The 13363-nt window shown below is 40.2% G+C and overlaps 1 protein-coding gene across 9 annotated transcripts in view; it reads right to left on the reverse strand.

Moving 5' to 3' along the window:
• Positions 1 to 2460: 2460 nt before the first annotated feature.
• The window catches only part of LOC127355918 (myocardin-related transcription factor A), a 36622-nt gene continuing 25719 nt past the window's right edge, over positions 2461 to 13363 (reverse strand). For all 9 annotated transcript variants that reach the window (XM_051387226.1, XM_051387227.1, XM_051387230.1 and 6 more), the window contains 14 exons: positions 12940 to 13106; positions 12198 to 12314; positions 11682 to 11747; positions 11318 to 11502; positions 10974 to 11154; positions 10267 to 10531; positions 9900 to 10066; positions 8242 to 9288; positions 7828 to 8025; positions 7282 to 7398; positions 6362 to 6511; positions 6124 to 6207; positions 5900 to 5948; positions 2461 to 5806 (listed from right to left, as the gene is read on the reverse strand). In XM_051387226.1, the coding sequence (XP_051243186.1) occupies positions 5247 to 5806; positions 5900 to 5948; positions 6124 to 6207; positions 6362 to 6511; positions 7282 to 7398; positions 7828 to 8025; positions 8242 to 9288; positions 9900 to 10066; positions 10267 to 10531; positions 10974 to 11154; positions 11318 to 11502; positions 11682 to 11747; positions 12198 to 12314; positions 12940 to 13106 (3353 nt within the window). In that variant the 3' untranslated portion in view covers positions 2461 to 5246. The remainder of the gene's footprint in view (positions 5807 to 5899; positions 5949 to 6123; positions 6208 to 6361; positions 6512 to 7281; positions 7399 to 7827; positions 8026 to 8241; positions 9289 to 9899; positions 10067 to 10266; positions 10532 to 10973; positions 11155 to 11317; positions 11503 to 11681; positions 11748 to 12197; positions 12315 to 12939; positions 13107 to 13363) is intronic.

The following is a 13363-nucleotide window of genomic DNA, read 5'->3' on the forward strand; positions in this document are numbered from 1 at the left end:
TGTGTGTGTGTGTGTGTGTGTGTGTTAATGAGTAGCCATGATCTTGCACTTCTTATGCCAGAGGTGAAGCTATGCAGGCTAGAAAAAATGGGTAGCAGAGCAGATGATTGCAATTTGTTTGGCTCAGACTTTTAAAATCATTCTCCTCATAAACATCTGCAGAAGAGGAGTTTGTTTTTCTGACCCGGTGGAAAAACACAAGCTGCTCAATTACACTGACGTCAATCAAAATGGATGAAAACTTGAACTGAGACTTAACACCGCTTTACCTGAAGTGCATTTCAAAGCAGCCAATTAAGCCATAGACGTTTCTCAGCACTAAAGTTACAGGAAATGCTATCTCATTCACCTGAGTGGGAAGTAACCTTAAGATAAATTAATTACCAAATTAATTGCATATTTAGTTTGTTTAAGATGATAATCTGCAAGATTAGCTCAGATTTGTTGAGCTTCCACCATTTTTCTGAGCAACATTGAGACTTCTAACCCACTTTTTTTTTTTTTTTAAATCATCATTCAGGCTTTTTGGCCTTTAATAGACAGAGTCAGATAAAGAGAGACAGGAAATGGATGCAGAAAGAGGGGGGATGACATGCAGCAAAGGGCCAAAGGTTGGAATCAAACCCAGGCCACTATAGTAAGGTCTTCGTTCAATGGGGCACACCCTCTACCAGGTGAGCTACTAAGGTAACCCTTCAGTGCTTCTGTTGGAGAAGCTGGAGGGTTGTGAAAAACAACTTACATGGCAGACAATTTTCTAAGGAAATCAAGATATTTGGGTTATTTCAAGTGTACACAACAATATCATTGACTGTGCATTATTGTGTAAAAATGCAGATTTGAGACACACACACACACACACACACACACACACACACACACACACACACACACACACACACACTCTCTTTTGTTATGGGCTTCAGTGGGAGGCCTGGGATGCCCAATGTGGAATAGATGTTAGCCTGACATCCTCTGCTCCCCTCCATTAGTAGCTAGAGAGTTGTTATCAGCCAATCATCCGCCTCCCTCACACGCCACCCATATCCTGGTTTGGCAAGGATGTGTGTGTGTGTGTGTGTGTGTGTGTGTGTGTGTGTGTGTGTGTGTGTGTGTGTGTGTTACTTTTCATATGTGGAAACATGTTTGTGTTTATATTATGTGTGTGTGTGTGTGTGTGTGTGTGTGTGTGTGTGTGTGTGTGTGTGCTCCCTCTCCCCAGAGCAAAGCTGTAACCATACAGTCATCTAGTTTTCGCCCTCTTGTGACTCACTTTTTACAACACTACAGCTCTGTCATCCTCCTGCTCACAGCACATTTTAACCACCCAAGTGTGTGTGTGTGTGTGTGTGTGTGTGTGTGTGTGTGTGTGTGTGTGTGTGTGTGCCTGTGTGACGGAGGCTTGTGCATGTGTGTATCATTCTGTAGCGACAGCATGTGCATGAAGACAGTGTTGCATTGCTTGCTCTCATGTGGGCTTATAGGTGGTGTGAGCTTGTGTGATGCATCTTCAGAGATAAGCAGCGAGGTTGTGGGTGTGAAGATAAACAAGATAACTGCACATATAAGCATGTAATTATGTTCAGCTATGTAGGTCGATGTCATTAGCTCTTCTAATATCACAGAATGTCGGGGAACATCAAAAACAAACATAGGCCTCATAGACAAATTAGTTTGCTCTAGTTTTCTTAAATCAAAGCTTCTGACAGTTCCAAGACGACAATGTAATGTTTATCTCAGCAAGTAAAGACTGCATCTGCAAGACAGCCATCTTGTAATGTTAGAGAGTATAGTTAGAGTATAAATACCATTCACAATATTTACAGTATATAATTTCCTCTGTATCTGCTCTGTCTGTTGGGTAAATATTTTCCTTGCTGTCTGTTTCATCTGCATGCTGCACAGAAAACAATCGGCAGTTTATTCAACAGTTGATCGAGTCACATGGTAACGTGCATTGTAATTAATCAACATTCATTTAACATTTTGGGAAATACACTTTTTTACTTTCTGACTGAGCGTTAGATGAGAAGATTGATACCATGCTCTCTGAAAATATGGGGAAAGAGCCAAGAAAGTCCACTTAGCAGCGCCACAAAGGATCACTAATTAACACATTAGATGTTGTATGTTTAATCTGTACAAACTTGCTGCTGGCTGTAGCTTCATATTTACTGTACAGACATGTAAGCGGTATCAATCTTCTCATCTTACTTCCATTAAGCAAGCAAATAAACATATTTCCCAAATGTTTAACTTTTCATTTAAGGTAAGTAGCCCAGTAGGTATAACTGGATGCTACTTGATGCAAAGAATGTTAAAAATTAGACCAAGGTATGCTCTCAGCAGAGTGGAAATGAAACAGTGTTGTATGATGGTTGGAGAAAATGCATGTACAGCAGTGCATGTACCAGCCATGCTTAGCACATAATTGAAATACTCAGAGCTTACCACAGCAGACTTATTTATCTCGTCTTTTATTAACAAATTCATTTTTGTTTTTAGAAAAAGAAATACTTAAAGTTAAAGTACACAAAAAGCTCAAACAATTTCCCCAAACGTCCAATAACTTTTTTCCTAATGCTTTCACAATCATTTACATGAGGCGGCCCAACACTTACAGAAATACTACAGCAGAAATCAGAGATTCCTCTTATTTGAAAGTCCACATAAGTTTGACAGAGTTGAAGTGTATTTGATACTTCATGCCAGGCACGTAAAATGAAATTAAATGAAATAAATAAAATAAAAAGTTCAACAAAAACTCAAATAACTACTATGTACATTAAAATAACTGAGTTTGCAGTATTAGCCTATGTTGGCATACACAACTTGACTATTTACTGAATACTCAATTAAAACTTATATACTATTAGAATCAAAAGAATACTTCAGAATTTGTATGTTATAACTGCTATGAGTTAAAAAAAAAATGTGGCATACATTTTTTCACAGAACAAGGATTTTCTCCCCCATCACTTCCATCAAAAACACGCATCAGGAAGGGGTCTCTTAATGGCCAGTGTGTGAACAAGAGTTCAGACAACAGGAAAATGTGACAAAGTCTCCACACCCATCACATATAAAGTGTAAATATGATTACAAATGTACAGTATGGTGCACTATGTTTGTGGTGAAAAATGCATGAAAGTGTAAAATGATAAATGAGAATCAAAAATGAACTCGGTGTGTGTGTGTGTGTGTGTGTGTGTGTGTGTGTGTGTGTGTGTGTGTGTGTGTGTGTGTGTGTGTGTGTGGGTTTGTGATTGTGCTAATGAGCAAGTCTCCAAGGCTTTGGATTCACAATACAGACATTTTGTCATAAACAGAATAAGTCACAGTATCCACAGCTAAAACGGAAAGCTGCATGTCTTATAATACAGTTTCAGTGTCTAAACTGGTACATTACAGCAGTGTAAAATCTCAAAGAGGAAAGGACTGATATAAAACATTTCCCCATAGGCAAAAGTACTGATACAGTACAGGACAGCTAAATATCACCATTAACACAAACATCCTTATGCAGAAGGCATTACATCCAATTAAATGTGTCAAGAATCTATAATGCTGCAGAAGTTTCCCTTTTTTAATTATACTGTATGTGTGTGTGTGTATGTTCTTAGAAAGGGAAGGAAACTATTCTATACTATACTAGTATGACAGCTTTCAAGACACAAAAGTCCCAAAATGACCACAAAAACCTATTTACCATATGTGTAGCGCATAATGCGTAGAGACATTACTCCTGTATGTTTACCTTCAGAAGATTTCATACCAAATACATTCACACATGAAATATTAATACAAAACGTGTACAGATTTATGTAATGTACATACTATAAAGTAGCATTATGTCAAATAAAAAAAGATTAAGACAATGGGCTCACGTGGGACATATTCAATGTCCATTTCTGCTAAACATTCTGAGTACACAACAATATTAAATATCATCAGAATATGAACTTTTTGAAACTGTCCCCAATAAACTAAGTTTAGAAGTTGGGTTATGTATGAAATTATCTCAAAAGTTTTTTCAAAAGTGTCTTTTATCTTATATCCTGAAATTAGAGCTTGAGCATACAGTAGGTACTCAGCATTGAACACTGACTGTTGCAAAGTGCTCAGTATTTGTTCTCACCAACAGAATGGGTGTGAGATACTTCTTGTGACTCTCTTTGAGAATCTGCGAACGTGAGAAAAGTGGAACCTTCAATTCAGTTAAAGCAGGTTTTGTGCAACAGACAACAGGATTTTTATGTCTCACTTACGATGATGACAACCAATTTTTGTTTTGTTGCTGTACTGTAACACTGGAGCTGTGTGAAACCAACTTCATCAACTACCTCATAATTAATTAAAATATTTTACTTTCATCCAGAAATAAAAAATTTTGTAATTTGTTGACAGATAATACTACCATGAAATGTTTAAAAATCATGTACAATAGATAGCTGGAGAGAAGATAAATTAATGAAACGTTCCAAAGCAGAAGTTGGGGTCTGCTGTATGTGTGTGATGTCAGTTTCATTAATAGTGAAAAGGATACAAATTGCAGTAACACTTTAACCCAAACCACTGTCTAAGATGTGGAGACGTATATTCTGTAACTGTCAAAAATGTATAAGAAAAACATGATTCAGTAAAGTGTGATCTAATATCACAACATATTTTGAAATTATGACCAAACAACATCTCTGCTCCACCTATAAACTATTATGTTGCAATAAAACCATTGTCTTTAAGCTTAACTTTGGGTATTGATTAGCTGTACCATTTCCTGTAGTGGTACACTATTGTTATCTTGATCTGTATCTGTACTACAAAAGGCAACTAAGGATTTGCGCTCTAATTAGGAGACAGTCAAATAAACCGATAAACTTCTCTCCGCTGTAACATGGTGTCTGTGACAAAGAAAGATGGGATTCATTTATATGTAAGCTACAGGTTAATGGCTCAGAAGTGTCTCATCAACTAATGTGTTGACAAAACTCTTGCTAAAGAATCAAGAACAGACATAGGACCTGCCTAATAAGTGTCTGTACAAAAATCAATATTACAGCCTGTAAATAAAATAAATAAAGGTCAAAGTGCTTGAAGATTCAATATACCAGTGCGTGAGAAGATACAGAAAGAGTGCTCTTATTAGATACTGAAGCCTCAGCAATCAATTCCATGTTTTTGTGCATGTGTGCAACTGTGTGAGTGCATGGAACTGTGTAGGATGTTTGCTTTCCGATTGCTCTAGGCTATAGGCAGGAGTCCCAGTGAGTCTGCAGGTCGTAACTGTCCAGGAAGTCTGTGGAAAACACACTAGGGGGTGTCTGGGGGCCCAGTGGGGCCAGTGTGGGGGTTTCCTCTCCCCTCACTCCTCCAATGGTGAGATCCAACCAATCCATACTGTCCATCCCATGCTCCCCTTCCACTTCCATATCGAAGGTATCCATGGGAGACGGGGGATGGTCCAGGATGCTTGGAGTGCACAGCATTTGACTGTGGAGGTCATCGATCAAAGTCAACAGGCCCCCGGGTTCCACCCCCAGGAGAGGCTTACCAGTGGTGCTTTCCAGAAAGTCCTCCAGGCGTCCACTCCCAACGCTACTGAGGTGTTGTTTCTGTTCTGTGGTGCCGACCAGAGTCTGAAGCTCAGACTGCACCGAGAGGGCCTGCTGTGGGGTGTCACAGCTGGGTGGGATGGAGGGGGGTAGCAACAGCTGGAGCGGGGAGGGAGGAGTGGAAGAGGCAGAGGAGTTTGGATTTAAATGCTCCAGAGACGGGTCAGGTGCTGGTTTGAAGGCGCTCGACATCTCTGAGGGGGAAAAAAAAACACAGAATGAAATGACGCTCGCAATACAATAAATCAAATTTAATTGTTGTATTGCTGTAATAAAAAAAATCGTACCTCCTGTCTGCAAAATTATGTCAATAAAATCATCCTCACGCTCTGTATCCTGAGCACAGACACACAGAGGGAACAACACATTAAACATTAACACAGACGACATATCAAACTAGAATGCAGAGCAATATAGTTTGGCTTAATATAGTTTAGAAAAACTTAAGAAGCACGCCCAAGGGCAATAAAAATCACACATTTTGGATTAAAAACAATCAGACATGTCATACTTTGTTATCAGGCGATGAGGCAGCTGTCTTAATGGAAGCAGGAGACAGAGGACTAAACAAGACATCCAGACTAGGGCAGACGTCCTACAAGAGAATGAACAAGTTTCCATTCACTTTCCAAAGCCAGGGAAGGGAAAAAGTTTTTGTGCATCCAAAGTTATCACAAAATCCTTTACAATGTTACAGGAGGATACAAGTCACCTTGGAAGATAATCTGTGTCATCCGGAGATTACTTACAATTTGAGAAGAAGGTGATAAGGTGTTTTTCCCTGAGGGAGCGGTCTCCTGGTCCTTGAAGAAAGGCTGCAGACTGGGAGGTGCTGACAAACACTGAGTAACTTCCTGCTGAGGCTGGTCAACAGATACCTGAAGTCCCCCATTCTGTGGCTTCAAATCATGGAAAAGAGTAGAAAGATAAGTACTCCTTACATGGGGAACAGTATTCAGAAGCAGCAGTAACTTTGATTTTATATATTTTTGCTAAGAAAGGGCCGTACAAAATGTTTAGTGGTACTTGTATCATAGGAGGGGTAAAAAGAGGCAGTCTTTTCTCCAGCACACCTGCACTTGATGGGAAATCCTGTACATCTCAATTAGCCAAGATGCAATGGAGTCTTTGTTCCTCCTCCGTTAACAATATAAATCATAGTAATGGAGGATGTCGTTAGAGTAATTAGCAAAGCAATAATAATCAGCATCGTGATAGTGTCAGACACTCTTATCAAGGACTGCTGTCACTGCCTCAAACAGCATACATCATTAATTTCCACTGCTATTGGACTCAGTGGAGCAGTTCTCTTTCACCCTCATGTTTCGCTCTCTGTTCATGCAGCATTAACACACTGTTCTGTTTTTGCTCCAGTGATGGGAAACAGAGGCTCTGGGGCAGGAGTGAAGTTTGTATGTAGTATGACGGGGATTCATTAATTGTGTAAAAGGGATGTGTGATTATTTAAAATGTTTCTCCAGGCCTCTCCAGGCGGATAGTTTCGCTTTGATCTGTTGAGGTTTTGAGATATTCCCCACATACTGTAAAAGTAGTCATATTTTCGGTATATAAGACTATCTTTCTTTTCCTTTTTTTAAAAATGTTTTCCTGTTGTGCAATGCTACTCCTGCTACTTTTAATCTGGTTGCATCAACATCTTAAATCTCACCTTTGTCTTTTGTTGTTTCAAAAATCCCTCATGCACACTCTGTTTGGTTTGATTATCAGCTTTAGGCAGCTGAACAGGATTGTGGCCAGGGAGCTTGGCTGGAGTAGACTGTAGTCGCTGGTGGAAAATGAACAATTAATACTGCGTAGTTAGTATTAGTATTGGTAAAGGTTCAGTGTGTAGAATTCAGTGGCATCTAGTGGTGAAGTTGCAGATTGCAACTATTTGAATACAGCTCGCCTGTAAAATGTGAAAGGCTCTATCTAGAGTCAGTGTTTGGGTCTTCTGTTCTGGGTTACTGTAGAAACATGGAGGTTCAATATGGCATACTCCATAAAAGAGGACACAACAATTCTTATTTTCAGGTGATTATACAATAATTAACACATAACTATGTATATTATTTTCCATTGTTGCCAATTGATCCTCCTAAATGTTACACACTGGACCTTTAAGTGCTGAATATAATAATAACAAGAGTAGATCAGAATTCATGAATCAGTCCCGATTCACAAAAAAGTGGATGGCTGAAAGTGTGTCAGGTACCTGCAGAGTGATTTGATTGGTTGTTTTAGTCTCAGGCGCATCACTTCTTTGGTTCTCTGTGATGTGACTGGTCAGTGCGATCAGGAAGTGGTTGCCGTTGCTGTCGGTGACCAGAGTCGGGGCGGAGTTACTCTTAAGAAGATCCAGTGGGAACGAGGGGGCTGAGCCTGACTGCTGGTTGAGGTACGTCTGAGACACCTGTACAAAACAGACAGCATAATGAATTATGTACATTTTACTTTGTATTTTACACAAGCATGGCAAAACGTCTCCTCCTCGTGTGATTCAACAAGGGATTCGTCAGGAGACCACTGTCCAGGAACACCCTCAATCACAGAATTTTACTGGCATAATTTGGAAATCTGACACCAAAGTCTATGCACTGTAAACGATATTGTAAAACTCATTCCTGACCTGCGGGGACTGCTGTTGCGCCGGTTGTTTCTGCTGTATTAGCACCTGTTGTTGCTTCAGATGTATCTTGGTCTGTATCTGGATTTGTTGCAGTTGTTTAGTCTGCTGCTGCTGCTTATTTTGCTGCTGTAAAACCGACTTTTGTTGCTTCAGAAGAATCTGTTGCTTCAGCTGCATCTGCTGTTGATGCCGCTTTGACTGTTGATGCAGATGTTGTGATTGCAGCTGTTGCTGCTGCTGCTGCTGTTTGAGCTGCTGTTTGTGAGATTTCTTCTTTCTCTGCTGAGAAAGTCTCTGCAGGTTCTGCTGATTCTCCAGAGTCTGACTGCTGTTCTGATTTGTCTGCTGCTGGTTCTGAATATTGTGCTGTTGCTGTAGCAAAAGTTTCTGTATGGCCTGTTGCTGGGCAAACTGCAGAGTGGTTTGCTGGAGACATATATGTTGTTGTTTTTTCTGTTTGTTCATCTGCTCTGGCTTGATTTGTACCTCCTGAGTTTGGATTAAAGACCGCGGTAATCCACGAGTGTCTGGTAATTGCGTAGTTGCCTCAGCCACAACATCCTCTGCCTCAACAGCTTCCTGTTTGACAGTTACCTTGGTAACATCCATGTCACATGAAACAGATGAAGGTGGAGAGGGGAAAGGTGGGTGGCCAAATGAGAGAGGGACATTTGGCTTATCAGGTGGTTCTTGTTTAACTCTTACAAGAACTAGTGGCTCTGAAACTCTTCCTTCCCTCTTCCCATGCTCCAGCTGCATCCTCAGCAACTCCACCAGCCTCTGTTTCTGCCTCAGCATTCTGGTCAGCTCCTCTATCTGCATGTCTTTCTCCTGCAGCATCTTGTCTTTGTCCATAGCCACTACTGGAGCTGTGGTTGTAGTTGAGGCGGCAGCTGATGAGGCCAGGCAATGTTTCTGCAGAGAGGCAGCCTTTAAAGAGAATTGACAAGGAGCTGGGGTGGAGCAGTTCGGCTCTTCTTTAATGTTAATTGGAAGCTCAGCAGCTGAACATGGCTGAAGGCTCAGCTGCGTGAGAGGCGAACTCATCTAGACAGAAAGAGTGATAATATAAATAGGTAAACGTATAGTAGAAAACTGTGAAATAAAGTGCAAGAGCTTGAGACTACTAAAATCACAATTCTTAGTACGTAAGCAAGATAAGTCTACAGCATTATTAAAGCTAAATGCTAACTTCTGTATGTTAACATGTTCACAGTGACAGTGATAGCATGCTAATGTTGAGCAGGTATAATAGTTATCATGTTGACCATACATTCTCTAAATTTAATTAAATTACTATTTCAGGTATAATGTTTACATTTTACAAGTATTTGCACTGCATTAAATGTATGTTAATAGTTAGGTAATTGCTAATATAATTTATGCTTATTTAGAACTCAATTGCGTCTTCTATGTAGAATGTAAAAAATTACTAATTATATATAGTTAATACAGTAGTAATACTAGTATGTCAAGTACATTAATCATTAGTGCAGTGAAGTATAATTAATATATTAAAATTTTATTTTAATACATTAGTTTATTTTATTTTTTTTACATTTCTTTCACAAATCAATCACCACACTCAAATGTGCAAGTGGAAAGTTTCAGTACATTTCTGGGGTTATCTAAGATTAAGTTAACAAAATAATTCAGACCTTTTCCCCCAAGGGGTCGTTGTTGAAGCTGGTATCTTCTGGGCTCATGGCTCCCAGTGAGCAGCCTGAGGGAGTGAGCGAGGCATTAGAGGAGGAGACGTTGCGACCACAGCCAGTGAGCTGTTGAGGAGTGGCTGCTGCTGGGGCGGAACTGCTACCTGCATCAGCTATACAGGGATTAAGAAAGGGTGATATGACATTAGCACAAAGATGATACATTACATACATCTACACTGTTTTCTTCCTTATCTTTCAACACTTGAGTACATAACTAAAGTGAGGAGTGGTAATTGATTTCACAAGTAATCCCACATTAGAGAAGGTACAGGTAAATGCTTTGTTTGTGAACAAATTTAATCTGACTGACCGGTAAGAGAAGATGTCTGATGGCACTGAAAGTGAAACTGTTGTTGTTGTTGTGATGTATTGTTGTAGGTGGTGGTTGCAGCAGTTTTGGAGGATTTTCCTGCTCCTTCAGCCCCTGGCCCTGTGGTACCCCCTGCTGTTCGAGAGGAGGTAGTGTCACTGCCTCCATTCAGTTCCTGGTAGGTCCTCAGCCTCTCAATGAGGTCGTTTTTGGTGCCGGAGACTGGCAAGTTGCGCAGCTTCAACTCGGACTTCAGTTCCGCGACCTGACAGAAGATGGAGTAAAAGAGAAATTGAGTGTGAAGGACAAGAGCGAGGAAAGGGGGAAGAGATGAGGATAAATATCAGAGGAAAATTGAAAAGGATCAAAGGAAAAAAGAAGAGAGAAAACAAAAAGACAGAGTAATCCATCACTGTCCCTTTCTTTGTCAGCAGGCCTCTTTTCGGTGACAAAAATTTGTTAACAGAGAATCTTTTACAAATGTCAACTTCTATCTAAAAGTTACTTCATCGACCCATAGCTTGTAGACAGCAGAAAGAGCTGTTAGTCTTTACTGTGCTTCACTTGTAGACTGAAAATGTATCATAGTATAGGTGAGGTACAGTGTCCATCCACCACTAGTGCTGCTCAAATCATGAAAATTAGACATTAAATATTGATCATTGATGCTGTTTCCTTTTGGATTTATATGTTGTTGTACAACTAACCTTCATTTCATCCAGGTTTGGAGGTAGAAATGCTGGTTTTGTTCCACCCAAAGAAGCAGAACTCTGACGGCTGTGACCGCCCTGGTTAGAGGGGGCTGTTGAAGAGGCGGCGACAGGTCGAGGTGGGGAGGAGATGGTCGTGGAATTTGAGGAGGAAGAGGGCTGCTGATCCATCTGAGGTCTGTTGGAGAGAAAGTCAGAGAGAGGAAACGGATGGTGATCGCTACGGTCTTTTGAAAAACTGACAGTGTGTCTGGTTGCTTTAGATTATAGAGGCTTGATTGATGGTCTCAGACAAACTCCCCTATCCCAGGCAACACCTATTTTCTCCAGGTGAAACATACTTGGGTGGTGCAGGCAGGATGGCATGGTAGTTGTAGTGCTGCTGCTGCTGATTGAGAATCTGGAGCTGCAAGAAGAGCTGCTGCTGCTGGAGGATTTTGGCATAAGATGAGTCAAGATGGGGAGGAGGCTCTTTATCGCCCTTCTGGTCCGGAGGGATGTACTGATGGTACTTTAACTTTTTAATCTAGAGAGAAACACATCAATACAACAAATTATCGTTTGAGAACTATATTGGTGCTTCAATGACTAATTTTCCCCTCTTAGGTTTAGATGGATTGGCTCATTGAAATACTAGCATAATGATTTACAACAGCTTATAGTATTAGCAACAGTACTGTCTGTATGTCAGAATTAAAAACCTACCTTTGGCTTGTTGTCCTTTGGTTTCTTACTGTGTGCAGAGCGGTCAGAGTTTGGTTTAGGCTGGTACTGGAAAAAGAGAGGGATTGTAAGTGCATGCTGTGCATACGATATACCAAATTTTTATATTTGATGTCAAAAAATAGTTTTGACCCCTTGAGGGCAGCACAACAAGAAACAACATTACCATCATTATGAAAGCAACATTATCATTAATTTGGCGACCTGATGAATGTAAGTCCAGTATTTACTCTCTGTGTAGCTTTGTTTTGGTCTCTACCAACTCCTGAGGAAAATATCTGGCTCTTTAGCTGCTAAAAGATCAAATATTTGCACCAGCTAGCCATAACTTTGTCTGCCTTCCGTTTGGTGTTGGGTTGGTAGCATAAAGTGGGTTTAAGGAGATTTTTGTTGACAGAGATCATTTGATTGATTGTTAATATAAAAGCATTGATTACGTTTTCTTTCTGAGATTATGAGACACTTTTTAAGACACCTTGGCTGGCAGTTGTCACTTACCTTGATCTGTGAGATCGCCCCTGTACTCTGGGCAGATGGTGCTGTAATCCCATTGGTCAGCTTCAGTGTGGGGGGGGATCCAGAGATAGGTGGGGGAGGAGGTGCAGGAGGAGCAACCTAATTTAAAAAATAAAAACAGTGTTCACTAATGGCTACACCACAGCCTCACCTAGAGACATAGTAGCCTATTGCAGATCTATCAGTATTGGTGTATTTGTCAGATGATAACAAGAAATTGCCGTTTCTGTCCTGCAATTTCTTGCCACTTGCCAAACTAGGTTTAAGGGTCATTTAGAAACAGTGTCACAATTACATATTGTATTACAGATATATCCATTAGAGAGCACTGATAAGTTGATTTTTTTAACAAAAAAAATGTCTCTGTGACTTTAAAAAAAAATAATATATATATATATATAGGTCATTATTATTTGAAAACAAATCTAAGTATAATAATATTAAAATAATTATGTTATGCGTTTATGTGTTTATTTAATTAATGTGAATAGATATATATTTATATAATAACACTAAAATATAGACAATTAACAGTTAACAGACCCCAGCAGTAGGAGGACATAGCTTCATGTTACATAATTTGTTTTTAAGTAAATGTGACTATGAATTTGTTTGTTTGTTATTGTCATGGAATTTACTTTTCTACTCATGTATTACAATCTTGCATCCATGACACAGGACATATTAATCACACTATGTCACCCTCTCTCCGGAGTGACCCTACCTGTGTAGGAGATGGGATGCTGCTTCCAGCCAGTGTCTCTGGTGGAGAGGGCAGAGGTAGTAGGCCCAGAGGAGACTCCTGGTTTATTGGCTGTTCTGGAGACAGACTGTAATTGCTGTCGTCATCACATGACGAGTTATCTCCTGAAGCCTTTGGAAACTGTGTCTCTGAGTGGGAGAGGAGGGATTGTGGGAAGAGGGGGAGAGGAGAGGATTTATATACAGTATAGGCAGATGAAACATAAACTGAACATACCCCCATAACATAGAACAGCATGATCAGCTACTGTATTTACCTCCTCGCTTGAGTGTGTGTGTGTGTGTGTGTCTGCCTTGCTTGTGTACAAGGACAGGCCACGCAGCAGGCTTTTATCACCTACATTTACAGGTGATGAGCCACTACCATCCACCAACATACTGCACTG

Source organism: Dicentrarchus labrax, unplaced genomic scaffold (genome assembly GCF_905237075.1).
Source record: "Dicentrarchus labrax unplaced genomic scaffold, dlabrax2021, whole genome shotgun sequence".
In the NCBI taxonomy this organism is placed as follows: domain Eukaryota; kingdom Metazoa; phylum Chordata; class Actinopteri; family Moronidae; genus Dicentrarchus; species Dicentrarchus labrax.